Consider the following 26,789-nt stretch of genomic DNA (forward strand, 5'->3'; position numbering starts at 1 on the left):
TCTATCTGAGCGTATAAACAGCTGTCTGAGCGTCTGTCTGACGGCTGGGATTTCAAATTTCTGGTTATATATCTGATGCGTTGTGGTCACGTATCATTCATGCGCTTTCCCTATTTTGTCATCTTCTGTTCCTGTTATGGAATTCCATGGTGAACCCGATGCTTGTTGCCTTGCGGAGCCACCGAGGTATTTATTACAATATTGGTGTTCGTATTCCCCAAATTTGACCTGGTCTGACCTGACAAATCGTTTCGTTCAGCTTTGAGTTTATTTTATTCCTGCCAATTTAGAGCTTCACGTGAAATTCCCTCCTGTGATCGGGGGTTAGTTTGGCCGTTCTACAGACGGAGTCGTGATTTACTGTGTTGTAATTGACATTTAGTATGTTTGGGGATTTTTACAGTGGAGGGGACGTTTAGTATGTTTGGGGATTTTTACAGGAGTTGGAATTAAAGTTGTCTGTGTTTGGAGATATTTATGGCGACCCCAAGGAAGACATTGAAAAGATCAAGGAACAATTATCTGATGAATTATACAGCAAGGATGTGCGTCTTCTTATGGATCTCATCCAGAATGCGGAGGATAATGACTATGCACCAGATGTGCAACCTTCGTTGGAGTTCGTCTTTACAACGGAAGATGTTGCTGGCGTGGGAGCTCCTGCGACATTGCTGGTTTTTAACAATGAAAAGGGATTCCAGAAACAGAATATTGATTCCATATGCAGCGTGGGACGATCTACCAAAACGAACGACAGGGGAGGTGGTTATATTGGAGAAAAAGGTATTGGATTTAAGAGCGTTTTCTTGGTCACAAGTCAGCCTTGCATTTTCAGTAATGGATATAAGATCAGATTCAATGAAATCCCTCCATATGATGTTAATATTGGATATATTATTCCCGAATGGATAGAAGATAAGTTGTGCATTGCACAACTCGAAGAAATTTATGGTTGCCAACTTCCCAATACTGTTATAGTTCTATCCCTACGTCCTGAGAAGGTTGAAGCTGTAAAGAAACAGCTCTCGAGTATTCATCCTGAAGTTCTCTTGTTTATGTCTAAGATAAAGAAGCGCTCAGTTCGTGAGCTGAAACACGGCGATCTTAACAGGACTTATAAAAACTCTGTTTTTCGAGAAAATTACATTCGAAGGTCTGGGACCAATGACACCGAATCCTTCGTTCTGCATTTGGTAGCAGAAGAAGATCAGTTTTGACGAGACAATGCAGTTATTACATGTGGAGGCAATGGTTTCCCGTGGAAAATGAGTATCGGGTTGAGCAGAGGAAAGATGTTGCAAAATGGGCCATTACATTAGCTTTTCCATTGGGCAAACGCTTTACAGGGAAAAATATGATAGCTGCGGGTATCTATGCCTTACATCCCACCGAAATGGTCACTGGATTTCCATTTATTATACAAGCAGACTTTCTACTGGTTTGATCCAGAGAAAGCATCATTTTCAATAACAATTGGAACTAGGGAATCCTTCACTGTATTCCGTTGGCATTTTGTTCAGCATTTCGTGCTCTGATAAGTGCTAAGTCGCCCTTATCTTCAAAAGTTGGGGTTTTTGGGTACCTTCCATGTGATATTCCTTGCTATCCACAGCTAACACAAGTCAGAGATGCCATTCAGGCACAATTAAAAGCAGAGGATGTGATTTTATGCGACGTCAGCTTTGGGGGTAAAATTTTATGTAAGCCAACAGAAGCTCGGACCGTACTCCCAGCGTTTAAACACATTCTTGAGAGAGCAAGTAAACAAGGTCAGCAAAGCGAACAAGCCCATCTGTTTTGTCATAATGTACACATAGTCCATCCTTCCCTTGATAAAGAAGAGTTTCATAATAGTTTAAACTTCTTGGGCGTAGTTCACGTCTCTTATAATTGGTATGCTCCCTGTATTCGGTCGTCTGGTTGGTTGCAAGGCCTTCCCGAAGATTTGTATGTTGAACTTCTTTGTTTTTTTTTGCTGAAAAATTGGGAGGGACTTTCAAGTCACCTGCAAGACGCTCCTTTGTTGAAATATACAAGTTCCTCCAAAACCACAGATTTGGCTAGTGTATTAGGTGCTGCATGCGGATTACCTGGTTGATCCTGCCAGTAGTTCTATTCATGTTTCATTCAATTAAATTTGACGGTACTAAGACTGGATAAAATTGGATTTAGCAAGAAGAAATAACTCATACAATTATATATATGCTCTAATCCATTAAGGGTACAAACACTAATGGACTAATCCTTTGGTGCGTGACACTTGAATAAATTGGGTTACATTTTCTTGATGACAAATATAATTCATCTTATAGTATGTCAATAGCATGGTCATAAAATATTCGTAGTTACAACCTGCATGCATCTAGATGGTACTATGAAATAGGTCTTGGGTTGAATGACATTTAGCTCAGTATATATATACATCAACCTATTCAAATGGGATGATAAGTATGACTTGTGTTATGGGCTAAAAATGATCAGTGATGAAGGTACGATCTCAAGGTTCTGTTATCTGTTTGGCAGACAGATTTTTACACACATATAAATCTGCTCTTGAGTCTAGTTTTATAGCTTCAAACTCTAGTCTAGGATTTAGGTATGAAAACAGTGTATCTAGACTTCTAGTTCTTAGGGCAGATCTGGAATATGGTGAGCTTCTGTGATTTCCAGATTTGTAGAGAAGAAATAAAATGAGTCTCCTAGGACTGCTAAGTACATCAGTGTTGAATGTAAATAAAAGGATTTCGTTACTTTAGAATTATAAATGTGTATGAATCCTCTATAAATCCTATTGCAGTCAAAAAGCGTTTTGCATCAACCATTAAAGTATCGAAATCATAAACCAGGACATGTCTATGGTAAATTTTACGGCTAAAGGTTAATCTAAAATGGAAACAAAACAACCCTTCTTTTATGGATTTAACCCATATCCAAGTAATATATTCGGGATATAGATATATATGACCCCCTTAAATGTAATAGTCAGATTGAGGTATGACAGGTATGTTACCGATGTACATTATAAACGAGACATCTAACATTTTCATTTTGTGAATGTTATTAGGTAAATAAACTTTAGATGTTTTACCTTAGGAGCTAATAACCATACACTTCTGCATTATTCATATTAGGATAGAATACCCTGCATTAGGACAAGGAGGTCGCGAGGCCACCCTCCTTGACCTCGGTACCAGTAAGATCCGCCTAGCGGGTAAAAATAGCAAAACTATACCCATTTATAAGTGTGATGTTGCAAAGAAAATTGTGTGTTAAAATTCGGTTATCCACCTCAATTTTTTTTATTTATATAAATTTTATTATGTGTTCAGGGACCATTACCATGGTAAGGACGTATGAGCGACGACGACGTGACCAGGCAACATCATCACCATTAATGCCGCCACCGTCGCCATCACCATCCCCATCACCTTCGTCACCACCAAGACCACCGTCAAACTCAAACGCTCCAACGCCAGAGTTGACTGTGATAATGAACTCTTTGGAAGCCTTATTGGAGACATTAAAGGAATCAACTAAGGCTAAAAACAAAGAGGAATTTCAGCATGTAGCCACCAGTTCAGCGGAACCAAAAAATTTGGAGCCCAGAGGATCGAGAGAAGACATCTCTAGAGAGCTTCAGAAAATTAGACTCCCTGAATTTTCAGGAGGTCGAGCTGGTGAACGCGCTGAAGCATGGTTGGAAGGAATGAACCGATGCTTTAGGTTAAGAGAATATTCGCCTTCGGCAAAAACAAAAATTGCCGTGTTTCAATTAAAGGAGAGTGCCTTAATTTGGTGGGGAAATCTGGAGAAGCAGCTGCACCTTACATCGGATAATGTTCCTTGGGAACTATTTGAGGAAAGGTTCCGCGCAAAGTATTTACCTCCATACTTTCAACAACAGCAAGCGAGAGCCTTTCATACATTAATTCAGGGAAATAAAACGGTGGAAGAGTACGAAATAAGGTTTATGGAGCTGGTAAAATACATTCACTACTTAGATTCTGATGAACGTCAAGCTGAACGCTTCATATTTGGGTTAAATCCTCGCATTAGAGCCTTGGTAAGCATGTGGAAACCGTCATCAGTAGCCGAGGCGGTTGAGTGTGGTCGTTATGCAGAAGAGCACCTTGGAATCAGAAATGAGATAGGGCTAGCAGAACCTTTACAATCAGGATTTCCTGGAAAGACTCCTCGAAACTTTATCAACGGAGGTAGCTCAAGGCCACCTTACGATAACAGGTCTACCTCTAGAAATATTGTAACAAGAGCTCCCATGGCAGTAAACACTATAGCCTCGGAACCATCGAACGCTAGGTCATGGTTATCTCAAGGGACTGCCAGCAGAGGTAGAAATTCGAGAGAAATCAGCTCGAGAGGACGAAGCTCGTTCTCTAGAAATTCACGTCCTGAGTCAAGAGGATCAATGCCGCCAAATTGTTGGGGATGTGGGGGACCGCATTTTCAACGGGATTGCCCTGAAGCTTCGTCGAATATGTCGCATAGGACTGGAGAGGGACCAATATCAAACAATCAAGATAATCATAGAATTCATGCAGTAATCAGCAACGACCAAGCAGCGCATCAACCTACTATAGCGGGATCTTCAGGTATGGATCAAGGGAATCGTAACGGTCGAACCGTTACGTATACTGGAACGTAGAGTTCGACAGCTGAGGAACCGCCTGGTGGACCAAGTTAGGGTCCATTGGGACAAGTATAGTCCTGGATCAGCAACTTGGGAAAATACGGAGGACATATGCCAGAGATACCCTAATTTATGTCCATTTTGAAGAACCTTACACTATGTTTAGTATATATTTACTTCACTACAATCAGAGACTCAAAAACGTTTTGAATGATTATGGATAAACATGAAATTTTGTGGCATAATATATGTTTAATTCCTGCTGGAACATGGATACCAAAATAATAGATGTTTAATTCCTGCTGGTACATGGATACCAAAACAATATATATGGTTCATTTTACTAAATTATAGTTGTCGAAGTAAAGTTAAGACAGTTGAATGATTTTACTTCTGATAGAAATTAAGATATTATAGATCTGATTTATTTATACATGTCAATATGATCAATGGGATAAAAATCAGGAAGTGAATACATTCTAGATGAAAGTCAAAAGACATACATGGAATATGGAAAAATATGTTGTACTGTAGTATCATAAATGAATTAATAAGGGAATAATATGTGAGTTATCTTGAATATGCTGATGCACGTTTTACGGATGCATGGATAAGTGTATGATTGCAGGTAATAGACAGTTACCGGGATGACCACGTGATGACAGAACCTCAGAACAATTAAAGCTCCAAGTGATTCTATGATAGGGTGTTAACCCTGAGTTCTATTGGGAGGGGTGGAGGTGTTACCCACCGTTTATCCTCCGAACCCTGGAGTCATGGGAGGACTGTGCGAGTCACGCTCCCCTAGACGTGTGATGATGACTGCCGGATGCCTACTAGGGATCAGGTCGGTATAACCGACGCTGTCACCTTAGAGTTTATGAATGGTCGGGTCAGTAAAACTGGCGCCATGGCATACTCCAGTAGAGGACGGATAGGATGGGAGCAGAAGAGATTAGGAAGGATAGGATGATTTGAGGATAGCTTGGGGACCTGGATAGAAAAAGTCATATCCATTAAAACCTTAAACCTAAAACTCTAACTTCGGGACGAAGTTTACAGAAGAGGGAGTGTATGTAACGGCCCATCTAAACAAATGTGATGAATTTTAAATAATAAATTTATTTAAAGTTTTATAAATATAATTTTTTAAACTTTATAAAATATAATTCTAAACTTTATAAAATAAATATAAATATTAAACTTTACAATATATATAAGTTAACTTTATAAAATATATATATATTAAACCTGACAATATATATATTAACTTTATAAAACTAAATTATATAACAAGAAGGACCCTCATGTACGGGGGACGTTTAATTCCAACAGGATAAACTTCAGAGTGCTATGACAGCAGGGAGAGAGACACAAAGCATAGAAGGCGCGTCGGGACAGGGGAAGGCGGTGGTTGCATGCTGGAGAGCGGCCACTGCCAGACCCGAGGTTAAAACCGAATTTGTAAAACGAGAACAGGGGGGAAAAGTGGAGCAGTGAAACCAGAGGAGGTGGAGCAGAATTTAGCAGTGACAGAGATTTACTATTGGAAGAGAGCTTTAATCCGTCTGAGGTTCTGGGCACGGGGGACAGTGGGCTTCTGTGAGAAGCTTGCTGGATTGAGCAGCCAACCTCTGCTCAATCAGGTTGGGTGGAATTGGTCTCCCTGGGTAACTGGAGCAAAACAGCAGCAGTATCGTTCACGAGATCAGCTAGCAGTTCAGGTAAGTGCAGATTAAGTTTTTATGCTTCCTGCTTTCAAGTTTATGAGAAGCCCAATGCTCTAGTTCTTGGGGGTGCTCTGGGATGTATATCAACTGCTCAAGGTATCAAAAGGTCTAAAGCTTTGCCAAAAGTGGGCAACGCTGCGTTTGCTAAGTCGCCATGCTCTTTGGAAGGTAGTGAATGGCCTAGGCATCATGTGGAGTGAGGTGCCCATCAAGGCCTCTGTTGCTTTGGACCACATGGAAAAACCAACGCAAACTCAAGTGAAATCAAACATTCATTAGAGACTAAGATCATAAATGCATCTAAGTGTACCATACTTAAGTGTTAAGGGCATTTTAATACTTCAAACTGAGATCACCTCAAAACCTAACTTGACAAAATCTCGTAAAGGTGTTCCCTACCTTTGTAGGGGTGGTTAAATGATCAACCCTATTAGGTGCTTCCAACCCCCAAGGGGAAGTGGAATTTCCAAGGTCAATAGGTATTGGTGCAAGTAAGTGGCAATGGAGGGGAAAGACGTCATGGCCAAGTGCCATGGTCATGGGACTAGCTAATGGGAGTCCACATCCTAAGTGTATAGATGTAATCAAGGGAGAAATCATGGATGGATGAGTTACCCTACTCGGCCTGATTTTTCTAGCCCTTTGGTCTACCTTTTACTTCTTTTAGATAATTCTTTGTATTTTGGTGAATAGCTCAAGGATTAAAGCTTGGTCTTTATGATATAACATTCAATTTACCCTTTAAGATGAGGTATTTATAGCTGATCAAGTTTGGGACATGCAAGGGTTTCTTTTATGAGATGGAATGTCAAGTGCTCAGTAACCGTGTGATTGTTATTGAGGAGGGTAGAGCTCATGCTAGGCTTTTTCCCACGTGCTAACTTATGTCCTGGCCATCTTTTGCATTTTGATTTTATTTTCTTTCATTGTGGCCATATTATGCTTTAACATTTATTTAACGGCATCAACCTTTATGGCAATGTTTTCCCGCCCTACTCAAGGATGTGGATAAGAGAGTGCCAAATTCCAATGAAACAATGATAATTAAACCCGAAGGATGGAGATGGTATCAAGGGCTAATGTTGTGATATGGAAAGTGTTAAGTATGGTAAAAGGGGGAATGAACATGCTATTTCAATCCATGTTTTCCAATAGTGCCCCTTCTATAACCCTTGTTGATTGGTGTTGTCATTGATGCCAACATCGACCTTTGAATGCTCTTAATATTCATCTATGTATTGCATTGATTGGAAGCTCCAATGTCAGGGAAGGAAAAGAAGGAAGCAAGCCCCTGCAGTGTGGTCATGAAGCCCCACCTTTGATTGAGAAAATAACAGGGAAGATCAATGTTTTTGCAAGCAAGGCCAACAACATTTGATTGTCCTCGGTGTGCTGATTACAATGGTAGGTGGCACACCAGTTGGGTCCTCTTTGTTGAGGAGATATGACCTATAGATAAAGCCCCGAAAGTGTGGTCATGGTGCCCAAATCTGAATGAGGTTTTTGATCCAAATTTATCCTAAAATTAAATGGAAATATTATTTTCATGGTAGTTTCAAAAGTTGACCAAGTATGCCCTAAAAAGAGGAATTTTTATTTTATAAAATGTTTAAGGTCAAATCAAATCGTTGTCGAGGTCGGCTCCATAAAATAGTTGATTGTTTTATCAAGTCGGGTCCCTCTCAGAAACTATAAAAAGAAGCCCCATCAAAGCATTATAATCATCAATAGATAAGGCATTCTTTTAACTCTGAAATTTTAATGTTGTGAACAGATTGAAGATCATGCGTTGCGATGGAGTTTTGTTGATCTGGTCTAGGTATAAAGTCTGTTTATACATGGTTCGATGGAGTAATGAATAAAGCATTTTTTATTTGGTTAAGTGTATTAGTCTTTAGTGTGTATTGTAGATTGGAGCAGAGAAGCATACACCTTCATGTTGGCAATATTGGAGCTAATTCTATGCACTGGTGCGATGGAATGGATTCGATCTGGAAATTGGGTGTGGCCTGAACGGTGTGTTAAAACTGTGATATGTGCAACTTGATTATTCCTGTGCGTGATATTGAATGGTAGTATGCTAAGTGTATCAATGCGCAAGGTCAAAATCACATCCCTGTTCTGGTCCTGATAAGGAGTTGTGCAATCTATGTATGACTTGGAATAGATTTGGTGGTACAATCTGACAAGTTAAGCTTGCTATGCAATGGATCAGTCTAATGTTACGTAACATGCAATTAGAAATTGAATTTATGTACACCTGTAGCAGTCTACATTGTATGCCCAAGTTAATCTGCATAAGGATAGAGAGCTGATGTGATCTGTGCACGGAAACGATGATAAGAGATTGCTTGTCTCCCTACAAATAGACAGAGTTGTTTTAGATCGATTGAAGCCTGTGCATAGTGTGAACCATCCAATAGAGTGCGATCTGGCAGGTGTGGAAGTTTTGAGTTGAGGATGAAGTGTGTAATCTACAGACTAGTGTTCTTGAAATACATGGTCAACCCCAATTCCATATGTAGATGATACGGATGCACTCGAAAGTTGGGCTAAGCCACCAATTCTGTGATAGAAGACATGATGTTGTTAAGAGAATCGCATATCACATAATTACAAAATGAAATGGCATCTAGTTGTGTTATCTTATGATTAGTATGGTGTAATGCGTTTTGTTTTTCCTGTGGATCGAAATGTTGGAGATGCGATTGGAATTCTGGAGTTGTTGCACAAATATAGTGGGATTTGAGGCTGAGGTATACACCTGTTGTGTAATATAATAATGATTAATTTTGTTGGCAGAATCTGAATCTATGGTTTGAAGTAAGGCCAGTTAATCAGTGCAATTAAAGCTTAATGTTTACATCTGCTGAGATCAGAGGACAAAGTATTCAGAACATGTGAGATCATGATTGCAGAGGACTGAGTTGCCAATATGTGTGTCATCGCTTGTGCAAGTGTTTGTATCACTGGTTGAGGCAACCAACCTGATTATGTATATCTTAGTATGATTGATTAAATGTATCTGTGAATTGCCATGAAGCCTAGTGCAAGGGTTTGATAGAGGAATATATATCTTGAGCATAACTATTGAAAGGGTATGGTTGCAAAAGATAATGTCTTATGTTGTTACAAAGAGTAAGGGCACTATTCCAGAATATTCATCTGTCCATTAACTCATTGCCATTGAACCCATCTTTGTATTGCCACATTGCTGCCAGGGTTTGCAGGCTGAGGCTTGTATATGCTATAAGGTTGAGTAATGATTGATAGTGTCATTGAGCTCTTTAGAGTTATTATTGGTGCTAGTGTTGTTTGACCGAGTGAGCTTATGTTGTAGATGCCATGAACAACTGACAGGACAGAGTATTGTATGTTGTTGTAGCCCTTAAGTATTGCCATGTCTTGTCATGAGCATTGTGTAGGCTAAGCTTGTTTATAGCTACCATCTGATGTATGATGTTGAATGAGTATGTTGGGTCAGTCTCCTTGAGTACATATTGTTGCATAGTTTGATCTTGATGATAAGCAAAAAGAGAATGGTATGAATGGTTGCTATGATTGTAGTATAGTTGTATATTGAGTCAAAGCTTGCTAGCTAGGGTTTGATATATATGATGAACAAAGGTATCGTGATTTGATAGGTTGATGTCACTTGAGCAGAGTTGTTGTGGCAGTGGACTTGATAGAGTTTTTGTCCTTTGAGCAAATGCAAAACAACAATGTTGTTGATACCAGTGTTTGAGCAGCGTGTTCAGTGCAATTTGTCTTATTCTCTATCTTCAGGGTGGTGCAAGGCGGAGATTGGAATCTCCTTCAAGTTGGACCTTGAGAACACTTCAGGGCGACAGGGTGGTGCTAGGGCAAGTTGGAGCCTGTGCAGGGTGTTGGAGCATCCTTCCAGTTGGAGCTAGTAAATTACGGTATTGGAGCGTCCTTCCAATTGGAGCTGGTAAATTAGGGCATTGGAGCGTCCTTTCAGTTGGCGTTGGTAAATTAGGGTGTTGGAGCATCCTTCTAGTTGACGCTGACAAACCAAGGGGTTGGAGCCTCCTTCCAGTGGTTTTTGGAGAATCTTGGAAGTTGGAGCTTCTTGTTGATGTAAACATTAAAGACTTATATTAAATGTGTTTTGTGGTTTTTCTCCAGGAAGAGTTTCTAGCTAAAACATTTGTTTTGTATTGTCTTGATGTTGTGCATTGTTGGATGGTGTCGCTGATTTATGTTTTGACCTAATGCTAATGATAATTAACGTTATGTGAAGTTAAAATTAACTAATTTAAGTGAAATACTGATTCATCGCCCTCCCAGTGTTTCCAACAACCCTAAGTCCTATTTTCATATTCAGATGAATGCCCTATTTTGCTATAAAGTTGCTCAAAGTTTATTTTGTTGATGGCCAAATTGATAGAGAGCACACAAAATGACCTTTGCTATTGATGGACTTTGAGACTGTAAAGTGACCAATTGTTTGGTTGCCATAGGTTTTAGTCTTTAAAATGCTTGTCCGTAGCAGGGTTGCGGGGGAGCGCCCCCACCCCCCCCACCCCCCACGTCCCCACTCCCAATTGAGCGCGCTCCTGACAAAAAAAATGCTCCTTGGTTTTGTCAGAGCGTTTTAGGGAGTGTTCGCTCCTTAACTGCTCCTATACGCTCCGAGAGCGTTTTTTTCAAAGGGGGAGCGGTCGGGGAGTGATCGCTCCTGACTGCTCCCCCTCTGAAAAAACGCTCCCATCCGGTGAAAAAAAAGCCAAGAGGGAGGGCGATGGTTGGCAACCGAGAGGAGAGAGGAAAGGGAGGGAAAGTGGAGAGGGGAGAGGAAAGGGAGGGAAAGTGGGGGGGGCATAAATAGATGTTCTCTGTAATGAATAAAATATATATAAATAATGTAAAATAATATAAGTGATAATAAGCATAAATAATTATTAGTTAAGTAGTAATTAGGTTGAAGAGGCATGTCTAATTGAGACATGACTCTCCATGAAGAGACACTTGCCTGATATATAAGCAAGCCTCTCGTTCTCATTGTAAATCATTCATTCTTATTCTTATTCATATATTTAATATAATATTTATATCCTCATGGATATCTTGATATTCCAAGTCTTTTGGAGTAATTAATTTGTAGAAGAAACTTTGTTCGCTTCATTTGGTATTAGAGCAATTCAGTCCTCTAGGTTGCTTAACAGGTGCACAAAGCTCGTTCTCCGATCCAAGTCTTTGGCTATCGACTCTTTGTCAAATTTATCGCTGTTGCAATTCAAGTGTTTCGCTAAATATTTGGTGTTTCTCCATCTCGCTACCAGGCCTTTCGCTATATATATATATATATAACAAAAATAATAATAAAGATTATTAATTTAAAAAAAAAGTCATATAAAAAAAAAGAGATTAAAAAAATATAGAAAAAAAAAATCAAATTCAAAAAAGAAAAAATAAAAATAAAAATAAAATAAGTGCATAATAAAGACGAGGGAATCTTTCCAAGTATATTTAAACTTTTTACCTGGAGAAGCCCGTGGTTTTAAAAACAACCCATGGTAATTGCCCCTGGTATTTTAAAAAGTTAAAAAACAAAAAAAACAAAAAACAAAAGGAATACATTTTACTTTCTACGTCGAGAACATTTTTAACGGAGGTTTTAAAAACAACCCATGGTAATAGCCCATGGTATTTTAACATCGTGACCGTGTCATATGAAAAGACGTGACCTTTATATTTATTAAGTGGAGTGACATTAAAAATTTATCAAGGAAGTAATTAAGTATATAAAAAAAGGGACCAATTTATTATAAAAAAAAAGAAGTGAAACTATTATTATTACAAGGTAATAAATTTATTTTGAAAAGGGGTCTTAATATAAAGAAATACATACATATATAGAGGGCAACAATATAAAGGAGTATTTTTTTTAATAAAAGGGTATTCAAGTTTTTAACAATCCACATTAAAGGAGAATATTTGAAAAATATATATAGAAGAAATAAGTGATATTTTATAATAAAAATAGCTCCAGTTGACATATTGTTTACGTAAAAACATCAAGGCAAAAATGGAGACTAGTAATGAAAGGTTTCCTGAAACCTTTAGTACATGTGTTTACACACTATTTAAAATCAAAGGATCACTCATAGGAAGAGACATCATAATCTCTATCAGTCTTGCTGAAAGAAGTAATTATGTTAGTCCTAAATGTGCTAACCAATTGGTGATTCCTGAATCAAATATAGTTGAAACAAATATTTTTGGCACATGTAACAAACAATACGATAAAAGCAATTTACAACTAAATATTGGAGATTATACTTTTACCTTACAATTCACCGTGAAAACCTTATATTTTAACGATAGTGACATTGTTTTGGGTTTACCTTGGATGGAAACTCTAGGTTCCTTTATTCTAAATACTAAGAAAAAGTTTTTAACATTTTCATATAAGAAGAAGAAAATAACGCTCCAAGATTTTACACTAAAACCAAATTCAGTAACACTAGAAGATATCTCAAATATTTCAAAAGTAATGTCTCAAGAAGGTAAAAAGGTATTACAAAATATGCAAAAAGAAATTGACAAAATCAATGTTGACAAAAATGAAGAAGTTTCTCGATTTAAAAACCATAGCGAAAAATTACTGTTGCAAATTAAGAAACTTAAGAAGGATAAGAAGTCATTAGAAAACAAGGTACAACAACTTATCGAGAAAGAAGCATCAAATGTAGGAATTCAAGTTGATGACAAAACAACAAATACCGATCGAGTGAATATGACAACTCAAGAAGACAAGTCAGTTAAAGAAACGACACACTTAGATGTTGCAGTTCAGCCAATGAACATCCCCAGTGAATGTTTCATAACCAACTCTACAACATCTTCGCCAGAAGAAAATCTAAAAACTTTATATCGGCATCCGAATCACGAGAGTAGACAAATCAACCAAGCTACGTATCAAGACCATTTAAACCAGAAACAACAAACTGATGTTCCATATAATAGTGATGTACCCTCAATCCAGTCTTATGCTAACAAGTCGTTACAAAATTCCAGCGATCAAAATACTATACAGAAGATTAATCTCGGATGGTCTGATCCCTTCTCAGTGCGACAATTTTGTTTGTCACTAAGAAGATCATATCAACTTGTATCGACGGGGATGACTATTCCGAGAGCGAAAGACGTTCGAAGCTGAAAAAGAGATCAAGCCTTTTTTCATCGACAAGCTTTGAGGACAAAGCTCTTTGAGGAAGGAGGCAATGTAACGAATAAAATATATATAAATAATGTAAAATAATACAAGTGATAATAAGCATAAATAATTATTAGTTAAGTAGTAATTAGGTTGAAGAGGCATGTCTAATTCAGACATGACTCTCCATGAAGAGACACTTGCTTGATATATAAGCAAGCCTCTCGTTCTCATTGTCAATCATTCATTCTTATTCTTATTCATATATTTAATATAATATCTATATCCTCATGGATATCTTGATATTCCAAGTCTTTTGGAGTAATTAATTTGTAGAAGGAACTTTGTTCGCTTCATTCTCCCCTCCCATTATTCACTTCATCCATTGAGAGTAAGAGGAGCAAGAGAGTTTGGAGCAAGAGAGAGTTTGAAGCTTGGAGAGAGGAGCTTGGGATTGAAGGCCAAAGAGGTAGGATCTACACTCTAATCTAGCATTTTTTTTATGTTCATTGCTAAATAATTTTTTTCTCTATTTCCCATTCCCATTCCTCCATTTTTTTGTAGATTCAAAATTTCAAACATCATGGCTATATGGCTTGGCATTTTCTTCTTCTTGGTTCCTTTTTTTGTTATTATGGTATTGGAGAGTAGGAGGGTTGATCATGAAGAAGAGGATGAAGAAGTGGGTTATAGTGTATTTGATGAAAACCCTGGAGAGGAGTACCTTAGTGAGGAGGAAGAGAGTGAACATGATTCAGCCCAAAAAACTAAACAAGACCAAACCCCATTGTGGAAATATGTTCTAGGCCTGAAGTAGGGAAAGGGGGTGGAACCACTAAATTTGACTGCCCCCATTGCAACAAAAATTACCCAGGTTCATACACCCGTGCCAGAAGGCACCTCTATGGGAAAAGGCCATGGGATGAATGTTGAAGTTTCTAAGTCTACTTAGTTAGAAACCCTCCATGCAGTTTATCTTATTTATTCCTACCTACCTGTTATGTTACTTAACAAGTTATTTACAATGTAAATACTGAAAATAAACACTAGTGCATGCTCAACATATTACAGATCAACAACTGAAAGAAACAAAAACAATCACACCCTATGACACCATTATTTTTGGACCAATGTCCCCGGAAAAACCCAATGTGGGAAAACGGTGCAACTATCTGAGGGTTTTCTTATTAAGCAATATTAGAGTCCAATCTGGGTGCCGAAACTGGCCTACCCAACAGAGAATTTCCTTGGCAGTAATACCTCTCAGTTTCTGACAAATCTCCTGGCTGAAACCTCAGATAACCCTTCTGGCAGCGCCTTAGCACCAATCTGCCCCAGAAACCCCAGTGTCAGCCTCTTTCTGGACTACGTCAGCACCTCTCTGCCCAGCGTTGGCCCTGCGTCATCCTGAATGGGTCTATGTCAGCCTTAGGAGGCCCTGCATGAGCCCTCTGGCCCACTACGTCAGCAACGTTGGCCTCTCTGAGGCTTTGCGTAGCTCCCGGCTGCCTTTGCATGGCCTTGTGTGAGCCCTGGCTGGCTCTACGTCACTCTCCCCGGCTACTGCGCTGCTCTCCCAGCACTATCTCTGCCTCTCTCTCTCTGTACTCAATGCCTGTTATCAATATAATTCATAACAAAATAAATAAATGTAAATAATATAAATACTAAGTAATCAATTAGTGATTATGTTAAGAAGTCATTAGTTAAGTGAAAAGGCATGTCTAAAAAACATGCTCGGTCACAAAAGGACACCTGCTTAGGTATATATATGCAGGTCCTCATTGTGACAATCATCACATATACATTTTATATATATAATAAACTATTATTTCAAATACCTATTGTGTATTTTTACATTCAAGTCTCTAAGATATCAGTTTTCTTGCTTCAGTGGTATCGGAGCCATGGCGCACAATATAATCATGCGAGTCTTTGAACGTTGTTCGCCGCACAATGTGCCATTACGTTCACATCTTGAATGCGTTGAACAGTTTAGTAAAATTCAAGAAGCATTTCAGCGTTTAGAAAAATCATTTGTAGAAGTTAAAGAAGCTCGAAAGGAAAATGATCTAGATGATGATTCTGATGAAGCTTATACAGATCAAGATGAGGATTCAAATAAAGCTGATCTTGATGTGAATGATGATGATCTAAATCAAGATAATGATTCCGATGAAGCTGATATAGATCAAGATGATTATAATGTTGAAGATGAGAATGTTGCAGAAGATTCTCAAGCTGAAATTTTAGGAGGTAAGGTTGAAGATGCTGCAACTGTGGTGGAGGTCAAACAAAGCGCTGGAGATTTAGAAGAAAAAACAACGGAAAGGGATCGAGAAGAAGAGAAACAAAGCGCTGGAGATTTAGAAGAAAAAACAACGGAAAGGGATCGAGAAGAAGAGAAACAAAGCGTTGAAAATTTAGAAGAAAACACTAGGAAAAGGAAGAAAAATATTGAAGAAGATGTGGGCGAAACTAGTAGGAAACAAAAACTATATATCATTGAAGAAGAGAGACAAGCTAGAGATTCAAATGTAAGTCCAGTCATAGAGAAAATGTTGTTCATCCTGAGGGGAATTAAAAATGTCAGTAGGACATGTTTCATAAACGTAGCTCTGCAATGTTTGTTAGCCATGAATAACATAAGGGAGAGATATGTGAAGCCCTGGGATCAAATCTCAGATTCGAATTTTATCACTTACCAAATTTGTAAGCTTCTTTCTCAGAGATGTTCCATGATGGGCTCTCTTGAATTTCAATTACCAGAGCACAATCCCTCTGAGGCACCCTCTGAGCTTCAAAATAAGTTATATCCTGGTCAAGAGAAGAACCATGCTGGTGTAACTATATTGAAAATTGTTAATGGGTTAGATGAAGAAAATGAGAGATCAAAGGTGCAGGAAGGTTCAAAAATTAGGCTGCTTATGGAAGATTTTACGATAAGTTTTGAAACAAAATTAACTTGCTCCAGCTGTGGACTGAAATTCTCTTTTCCCGTGGAAAATGAAGGAATGTTAGATGTGAATCTGATTGATGATCAAGTCTCCGGATGTCCACAATTGAGTGGTAAGTGGTTGCAGAAGTTAGGGGGTGACGAATTAAAGTGGCTGAAATTAGAGGATCTCCTGCCATTCATAGGATCACAAGAGAAGAAAAATACAGTTTCAAAGTGCTGCAGTAAATGCAAGTTAGATATCTCGATCAAGAAAGCTCCTCGTGTTTTGGTGATTGCAGGAATGGCTGCTGCATCTATCAGGGGCACTTCAAATGCTAGCAGGGGCCTAAAAGTTTCTGTGGCTAACTTACAAGATTATTGTAATGAATTAGAGAACAAATTCTCGTCTGGCTTTGATGTTGCTTCTCAACGACGGGAATTGTCAACAATGGCAGAGTGTGCTAAGATATTGTCTTAGTTTAATAGAGGGACAAGTGCCATGCAGCGGTATGTAGCTTCACGCCCGATGTTTATTGATGTCGATATTATGAACGCAGATGCAAAGATGGTTCTTGGAGATCAGGGCATACAGTTAGGCCCCAATAATGTGGCACATGGCCTTTCAACATTGTACAAAGAAATCATAGAATCTATTCGAAAGGAAGCTGCAACTATTATGGCTGTCTTTATTTCTCCAGATGCAGTTATGTCGATCCTTGTGCAGCGAGTTTTGGAGCAGAGGGTTTCTGCAGTGTTGGATATGTTTTTACCAAAACCCTCACTTGCAAACCCACCACCTATGGATGAAGGTGGCCTTTTATTGTATCTTAGAATTATGGCAGTGACAAATGAAAAGCGTCATCCGCTGTCTGCAGGAACTGATGTATCGATGTGCCAAACATTTCCGTTGTGCCTGCCTCGATAGGTTCCGCAAATCATTCCCTTGTTTCGCCAAGCTGCGTGTCTCACCAGCCAGTCTGCCATCCAATTTGTGACCCATCTGTTACAAAAAAAAAATTAACTCCCGCTACCTGCAATCCCTGTTCGCTGTCAAGGACCACTGCCACAATTCAGACGCTCCAGGAAGACATGGTTTCCACCCGCTCGTGCTTATCGAAAACCCACTGTGCCTGCTCGACTGCTAATCCACCTACACGCTGTTGGCCAATTCCAATATCCCATTCAAATTCTTGCGGTTTCTTGTGTGTTACGTCATGCCTTCGGGTGATACGTCACACCCTTTGGAACGAGGGTATATAAATATACGTATCAGACACCTACTTAACAATGTTGATATATATATATATATATATATATGGATATATATATTTAAAAAAATAAATAAAAAATTATTAGAGTTAAAAAAATAAAAAATTTAGAGTTAAAGAAAGAAAAAAATCAAAACCTGGACTCAAATTAGAGTTACCAGCGAATTATAGAAGATGAGCTACCAATGACGCAGTCAAATGAAGAAAGTATTAGTGGTCAAGTGTAAAGAGGACATTCACGACATTCGTGGCAGATAAGAGATCAAGTCTTTTCATCAACAAGATTTGAGGACAAAGCTTCTGAAGAAAGGGGCTAAGTTATGAATATAATTCATAACAAAATAAATAAATATAAATAACATAAATACTAAGTAATCAATTAGTGATTATGTTAAGAAGTCATTATTTAAGTGAAAAGGCATGTCTAAAAGACATGCCCGGCCACGAAAGGACACCTGCTTAGGTATATATATGTGGGTCCTCATTGTAACAATCATCACATATACATTTGATATATATAATAAATTATTATTTCAAATACCTCTTGTGTATTTTTACATTCAAGTCTCCAAGCTATTAGTTTTCTTGCTTCAGCAGCAGTTTTTATGCTTCAATACCCCTCAGCTGCAACTCCCGATCACTAATTCTATCTCTCTTAGCAAACCCCACTCTAAAGAATAGAATAATTGATCACTCTGGTGTGTTCTCCAAGTGATCCTCAAGCCTCCTCTTATACTTTTCTTGTTGACATATCAACGACCGAGATTAAGTCCCTAATCAATGGCTAAGATTAGATCTGGCTTGATCCATGTCTTTTGGACCATTCTAATATAGTTTCATATTAATTCCCATTAATATTTTATTTTTCCTAAGTTTAGACTCCATTAAAAATATTAATTATTTTAATATCTCTTGAACTGTTTAGAATCTGCCCAAACCCTTTCTGGGTATTGGAGATCTCATGTGCCCCAACCTCTCCACCAAATTTCGTGGCTAGAGCACATCCGATGCTACCCCAAATCAACACTCCCTCTTAGCGAGGACTGTGCTCTAGTAATACTTCTCACTGAGTATCACTCAAATCATTCGGCATTGGTTCCTGTGCTAATGCTAGGCCTGCTGCCCACCATCCTCTGCACTGTTGTATCCTATACTGCTACCCATGGTTCTGCCACTGCTACTGCTGCATCTGTACGTGAGCTCCCTCTGCATCCGTGCTATTGTTGGTCCTTTCTCCCAACACTCCATCCTGCACCTCCTCTCATCATGTTTCATTGTGCTACCCTCCGCTGCATTGCAACTCAGTTACTGAGAAGTAACTGATCTCCCAATCTAACCTCCTTGTTGGGCTAGAGACACCCACTGATGTTGAAGCTCCCTCTGCCGCTGACAAGTGCTCCCTCTTTGATCTCTGCGTTGCTGCAACAACTCCCTACATCTTGCACCGTTTGCACACCTCTATGTGCCATGCTGCACTGGTGCAACACTCCTATACCTCTCGCATTGCTGCAACCTGCTAGCCTCGCACTGTCTTGGGACTCCTGCACTGTAGCTCTCTCTGTCGCTTCATCCGCATCCGTCTCTACCCTACTCGGCTAGTCCTGCTACTCCTCTTCGGGGCTCCCATAGCAAGGTCTAATCCAAGAGGCTGGGTACCTAGAGGATCCTGCCCCTCATCGCTTGTAGTCCGCCTGACTACAACTCGATGTCTCCCCATTTCCACTCAAGTGGTACGTGTGCACTCATGGCACAGTCATCGTCCGTCAAAACTTCCTTCTCTGCCCTTGCTAGCGCTGCCTTAGTCTTGGAATACTCTCCCTTACTCTTCTTCCTTGGACACTGGGTCGCATAATGACCCAGCTCCCCACAGTGGAAGCACTTGATCTTGGAGAGATCCTTCTTGTTCCGCTTTTCCTGCTTTCCCTCAAATGCTAGGGCAACATCTTCCTCCTCCTCCTCCTTGACTTTGATCCCCTTGCTGCTGCTACCTGTCTTCGACTGCCGTCTGATCTCTTGCTGGCGAAGAGCCACCCACATCTCGTCCCAAGGTGGGAGAGTCCCTCTGCCCAGTATACTCTAGACAAACACCTCCCAGTCTTCTGAGACAACATCCAGGGATGTCCTCACCACCAACTCCTGATCCGTCGTGGCTTCTATAGCAGTCAACTGATCTCGGATCTCATTCAATCCTCCGAGGAAGGTGTCAATCGGTTCTCCCTTCTTCATCTGATATGACCTCAACTGATTTTCAAGTAACATTCTTCTCTGCACAGAAGTATGCTAGTACAATTTCTTGAGGGCCTACCACATCTCATATGTCGTTTCCTTCTCGGCAATGTGTGGTATTGCATGGTCCTTGACCCCGTCAAGGATAATGCTCATGGCCCTCGCCATTGCCGCCTCGTACTTGTCGTTATCATTGGGGTCGACTGGGATAGCTATAACATTCAAGGCAAAGTTCTTGACACGATTTCTGTCAAGTACGGATAAGATTTTGGCCTTCCAGACTGTGAAGTTCGATGCTCCATCCAGTCTATCCTGATCTCTTACTCTGTGTAGTGCCATGATGCTCTTCTACTTCCCTCCTGGAAGTTCTCTGTTCGACTCCTCCGAGTCTCTACTTCCCGTCTAGAAGTTCTCTTCTAGACTCCCTCTGAGTCCCGATTTCCCTCCTGGAAATCCTCCTGCCATTGTTGAGATGCCTCCTACTCTGATCATCTTGTGCAACCGCACCACTGATCCAGGTTCGTCGGCTAGAAACCTTCGATAGCAACTCCCTCCTCTTGGCCTTGCTCTGTCAGGTACTGTTTTGACTACAATGCCTCACTAGCTCCACTCTGCAATATTCCCACAGCGTTCTAAACCCCAACAACCTGAAGGTGAGAGCTCATAGGCTCTGCGCAATCCCGGCACCAGCAACCTGGCCTCCTCAACCAACTGCGTCAGCCCTCCCATCTTCTGCGTGAGGCTCCCTTTGCCTTCCTTAGCCTCTGCACTGCCTCTTCTCGGCTCACCCTTGATGATGCAGGCACTGCATCACCCTTCCCTTGTTGCTGCTTTGCTAGAAACAACTTCTCTCACCTCAAGACAATTGTTTTCTGTTGCTATTGCTCTGCTCGGTTGATGTCCTCAGTCCTTCTGCAATCACGCTCTAATAGCATGTTGAAGTTTCTAAGTCTACTTAGTTAGAAACCCTCCATGCACTTTATCTGATTTATTCCTACCTACTTGTTCTGTTACTTAACAAGTTATTTACAATGTAAATACTGAAAATAAACACTAGTGCATGCTCAACATATTACAGATCAACAACTGAAAGAAACAGAAACAATCACACCATATGACACCATTATTTTTGGACCAATGTCCCCAGAAAAACCCAATGTGGGAAAACCAGTGCAGCTATCTAAGGGTTTTCTTGTTAAGCAATATCATAGTACAATCTGGGTGCCGAAATTGGCCTACCCAACAGAAAATTTCCTTTGTAGTAATACCTCTTAGTTTCTGACAAATCTCCTGGATGAAACCCTGGATAATCCTTCCAGCAACTCCTCAGCACCAATCTGCCCCAAAAACCGCAACGTCAGCCTCTCTCTGGACTGCGTCAGCCCCTCTCTGCCCAGCGTTGACCCTGCGTCACCCCAAATGGTTCTACATCAGCCTTAGGAGGCCCTGCGTGAGCCCTCTAGCCCTCTGCATCAGCAACGTTGGTCTCTCTGAGGCTCTGCACAGCTCTCGACTGCCTCTGCATGGCTCTGCGTGAGCCTTGGCTGGCTCCGCGTCACTCTCCCCGACTACTACGCTACTCTCTCGGCACTATCTCTGCCTCTTTGTCTCTCTGTACTCAATGCCCCTCAACTACAACTCTCGATCACTAATTCTATCTCTCTTAGCAAACCCTGCTCTAAAGAATAGAATGACTGATCACTCTAGTGTGTTATCCAAGTGACCCTCAAGCCTCTTCCTATACTTTTCCTGTTGACATATCAACGGCCGAGATTAAATCCCTAATCAACGGCTAAGATTAGATCTAGCTCGATCCATGTCTTTTGGACCATTCTAACACAATTTCATATTAATTCCCATTAATATTTTATTTTTCCTAAGGTTAGACTTAGGGACTCCATTAAAAATATTAATTATTTTAATATCTCCTGAACTGTTTAGAATCTACCCAAACTCTTTCTAGGTATTGGAGATCTCATGTGTCCCAACCTCTCCACCAAATTTCGTGGCTAGAGCACAGTCGATGCTACCCCAAATCAACAATGAAGATAAAGCAATAGGAATCAAAACTTGTGCAAGTGTGTCAGCAACAGATAGAGCCAAATACATAAGGGAAGAGGAGGAAGCCCAATACAAATCTAAAAAATCAAAGGGTTTCTTTGAACCAAGCTCACAATCACATCAACATGCACAAAGAACTCCTTCAACATCCTCCCATGGCAGTGGATATGGAGGCACAAGGTCACCAAACATCTCTTTAAGGCGTAGAACCATATCAGATTTCCTTGATGAAGGATGTAGGAATGATGTGGATCCAAAAGTTTACGGGTTTCTCCATGCATGTGGGATACCATTCAATGTTCTTCGCTCACCTTATTGGCATGAAATGGATTCTGCCATAAATGATGCCCCTAAAGTATACAAGCGCCCTGGGTATGACAAGGCTAGAATCGTTGGACTTGATCATGAAAAAGCAAAAATATCACATTCTTTGAGTAGAATGACAAATTCTTGGACTGAGCATGGGGTGTCTATTGTATCTGATGGATGGACAAATGTAAAAGGAAAGCCATTAATAAGTGTTCTTGTTGTGTCTATTAGTGGTGCCATCTTTCTTTCAGCATATGATTACTCAGAGAAGTTCAAGACCGGCCAATTACTTGAAACAATTGAACATATTGGGCATACAATGTCATCTAAGTCATCACTGATAATGCTGCTAATTGTTTGGTAGCGGGAGCAATTATTGAGGATAAATACCGCAACATATTTTGGTATGGGTGTTTGGTTCACACAATGAACCTTTTGATGCATGATATTATTAAAAACAAAATCCAACAATACAAATGGATTGGTGATTTGTACAAAAGAGGCAAACAAATGATAAAATTTATTACAAATCATCGCAATACCTGTGGGCTTTTCCGCAGTCACTCAAGATTGGAGCTGTTGAAGATTGCGAAGACTAGATTTGCTAGCTATTACCTCACCTTCAAGCACCTTTTGAAGGTAAGAGAGTCATTGGCTAGCATGGTATCAAGTCCACACTGGCAGGTATTAAAGGAAAGGGCTACAAATGCAGCTGACAAGCAAGGTTTTGAACAGGTGGAGGAGACCGCTCTTGATGGTCAGTTTTGGGCACATGTGAGGCAAGTATTGGAATTCACCAAGCCCATTTATCACATGATTCGTTTTGCAAATACAGATAAACCAATGATTGGGGAGGTGTATGAGCAGATGGATACCATGTTGGGGCAAATAAAAAATATTGTTCAGAAAGATGATCCCAACTTGTATACACTGATTCACAATTGTGTGTGTACACGGTGGAATAAACTTAATGTTCCACTACATGCCTTGGTGTATATCCTTATGCCAAAATACTACTCTCCATCTTGGTTGGGCCAACCTGCACCTGGGGGTGGGGTTAGGATCAAACCCCATACAGATCCAGAGGTATCTGCAGGATATATGCAAGCATTAGACAAGTTGGTTCCTGACAGGGAGGAGTGTGCTAATCTACGTCTTGAATTAGGCAGATACTTCAGTTGCACTAGTTTGTTTGGTCCTTTGCATGCAATGGAAGATAGAGACAGATTTGATGCTCTCAAATGGTGGGAGGCATATGGCGGCATGGGGCTTTTGCCAAAATTGGCAAAAAAAAAATTCGCACAGGTTGTAAATACCTCTTCTGCAGAGAGGTGTTGGAGCACCTACAACTTCATACATAATGTGAGAAGAAACAGACTCAATGAAAACTAGACAAAAAGCTTGGTTCATGTGCACTACAACTTGAGGTTGTTGAGTCATTACTGTGATCAAGCTTATGAGGATCCAACATATAAAATTTGGGACAACCACCCTGAGGACAATAATTTGGAGGATGGCATTATACATCTTGAAGAACTGGAAGCAGAACTTATGAGAGATGAAGATGAAGCAACAACAACCATGCCACCCCCACCATCCAGTAGCAGTGCTTGAGTTCCAAGTCTTGCTCCTTTGTTGTTGCCGCCTCCATGTACATCCTCACGTGGAGGGCCTGTGCCTTCTGGTTCTGGTCGTGGCACTGTGCAAGAGGAGACTCCTAGAAGACCACCAGAACCTTCTCAGAAATTAGACATTATTCGTGGCAGGCAAGAGGAAGCTGTAGATGATAGATTTACTTGTCTTTTCTAGTTTCTAGTAGTTTTAACTTTTAATAACTGTTGACTCTTTCATATTTATTATGATATTTTTTGTAAACAATTTATGACAATTTAAGTTTGAAGTTGGCAATTATAACTCATTGGTAATGAATTATGAATATGATGCTTTGTGAAAGTTGAAAGTTGCTTCATTTCATGTTAGATATTCTTTGTTGTAATGGTTACACTTAGCTTACAAGTACAACTTTGCTGATCAATTATGATAAATGTTATATATTGAAATTTGAAAGCTTGAAACTTTAAGATTGATGAATCATGAGACTCAATATGTTGTGTGTTACTAACTTGTGGACGTGGTTGATGAAGATTATAACTTCTAGATGATTGTTGTTATATGGTTCAATCTATGTTTTTTAATGTTTTTTGAATCTAATTCATCATTCTACATGCTTTTGTTGACATATATGCATCAAAATATAAAAAATATATATATTATATAAAAACGCTCCCGTAATCGCTCCCAAATCGGGAGCTTCTGCAAATGTCGCTCCCGCTCCCGCTCCCAAGTAACCTTGGTCCGAAGCATCAGAAACATATTGCCCTATTCATTGGGCATTGCAACACTTTATTTGAAATCTTTATGCATGTCTGGTTAGATGGAAAATATAAGTGGAATGCTGTTTTTGCAGGGCTCAAGGAAGAAGAAAAGCAGTGACTTAAAGTACGACATAATGGGTTGGATTGTACTTGCTGTTGGCATAGTAGCTTGGGTTGGAATGGCAAAATCTCATGTGCCTCCACCACCTATGCTATAAAATCCTTTTATTGTCAAAACAAGGTTTGCATACATGTTAGGATCCATTTCTTGTTTCTGTGAAGGACCATGCTATCATTTTATATGCAAATACTCAGTTAACTCTTTAATAATATCATTACTGTGATTGTAGTGTATTCTGATTTTGTCAGTTTCAGGACATGTGTATAATTATTTGCAGTTAAATATAGCATCATTTGTTGTTTCTATCTATTTTTCTATCAATCATAGTAAAAATTAAACAGTATGGTTCATTATTTCTAGATGTCTGAAAGGTAATTCTTTGTTGTTATCTTAGTTTATTGGCAATAATTTCTATTATTATTGGATCTTTTATATTGGCGTCTAATAACTGTGTGGTTCAATAATTATATCCCTTTTTATGCTCTCGATGTTGACAAAACATTTGGAGCGGGGCAACCAGTCTTTACACATCAGTTCATTTGTGTCAAAATACAAAAACTGATGGTAAATGTTGTGTTTCGCTGTTGATGCTAGAGAAGTTCTATGACTTACTCGCTGTAGGATACATTTAAACAAAATAAATTGTTTTAAATGTATTCTACAGGAGATAAAAACAAAATTGGAGAAGCCTTCTAGGTTGAAGGTGAAATTTCTGTTTTGCATTTAATTTTGAATTACGAGAAATTTTTGCGCATAACCTTCCTTGGGAGGATACTCTACTTGAGTTGTGTATAAATACATACAATTCATTTGCAATATTGTCATGTGTGATCGTGTGAACAATTGAGCATTCTTTAGCCTGTGGACATCATTTTTTATACAAGTGATTAAGCCTGCAGGAACTATATCTTTGGCATTCACTTGTTCTATGCCTGTGTTTCTCTTTCTAGTGCATCTTTTTGACAACACTAGCCCGCTTTTTTAGTGTTGTTTTCTTCTTTATTTTGCAGGTTTTTGGTTGCATTCAATCCCCTTGTTTTCTTGTGATCTTAACATGGGATTCTCTTCCTATAGTTGTAACCTGCACAAATAATAAACACATTGCAGATGATGAATTCGACACGAGGTTTGTGGTCTTTTGGGTTAGTTAGAGCTAAGCATGTCATGGATAATTTGAATGAGTCTGCCATTTGGTTAATTGTGCCATCTCCAAGACATCCATGACAACTTTCATCTCGTGACCTAAATTGAGTTGCAACACAACTTTTGAGGCAAGTCACAATCCTGAATAAATTAGTGTATTAACATGTGAGTTTTCAACCCAAATAAATCACTGAATCACAACATGCAAATGCCTTGTCTATATCCGACAACCTGATAGCTACAGTTAACTTGATATTTAGGCAACACCAGAACTCTCAAGGATTATATTACCTTGCAAACAGCAGGGGCTTTTATGGCATGGAAAAGAGATTGGCACAGTTAACTCAATATCAATTCAAATCCAAGCAGAAACCACGAGGGTATTTTTGTCATGAAAACCTGCCAGAAAATCCTATGGCTGGGATTTTTTCTTAATGTGGATGAGATACAAAATAAGATAAAAATGGAAGATAGTGATTTTTTTTTTGGTTTGAAGCAGCATCAGGGATTGGAACAAATATGCTGCAGTAGTCTTCACAACATAAAAGGTAGACAATTTCCCAAACAGCAATGTCCAGTGACTCAACCTCACAAATCACTTATCAGACATTGTTGATACCTGATTATGTAGCACAGTTAAGACTAAACAGGCTTTAATTTTTATTCAGCACTCGTCAACATTTTAAGGTTTTACAGTTAATAACATGAAATACACCATTGGCATTACAGTTTGGAGCATTCTATTAGTTAACAAAATTTAACATTTTGACATCACCATCTAAATTAA

General features: G+C 39.4%; 1 protein-coding gene across 1 annotated transcript in view; it reads left to right on the forward strand.

Annotated features, from left to right (window-relative positions):
* Positions 1 to 26,789, forward strand: part of LOC149185283 (mitochondrial import receptor subunit TOM20-like) — a 226,962-nt gene that overhangs the window by 199,519 nt on the left and 654 nt on the right. Inside the window, exon 5 of the mRNA XM_089417875.1 lies at positions 24,831 to 24,979. Coding sequence (XP_089274001.1) covers positions 24,831 to 24,956 — 126 coding nt within the window. The 3' untranslated portion in view covers positions 24,957 to 24,979. The remainder of the gene's footprint in view (positions 1 to 24,830; positions 24,980 to 26,789) is intronic.

The sequence above is a fragment of the Pinus tabuliformis genome, chromosome 3_2, assembly GCF_031772625.1.
Source record: "Pinus tabuliformis cultivar Carrire ecotype Pingquan chromosome 3_2, CPIR1, whole genome shotgun sequence".
NCBI classification, from domain to species: domain Eukaryota; kingdom Viridiplantae; phylum Streptophyta; class Pinopsida; order Pinales; family Pinaceae; genus Pinus; species Pinus tabuliformis.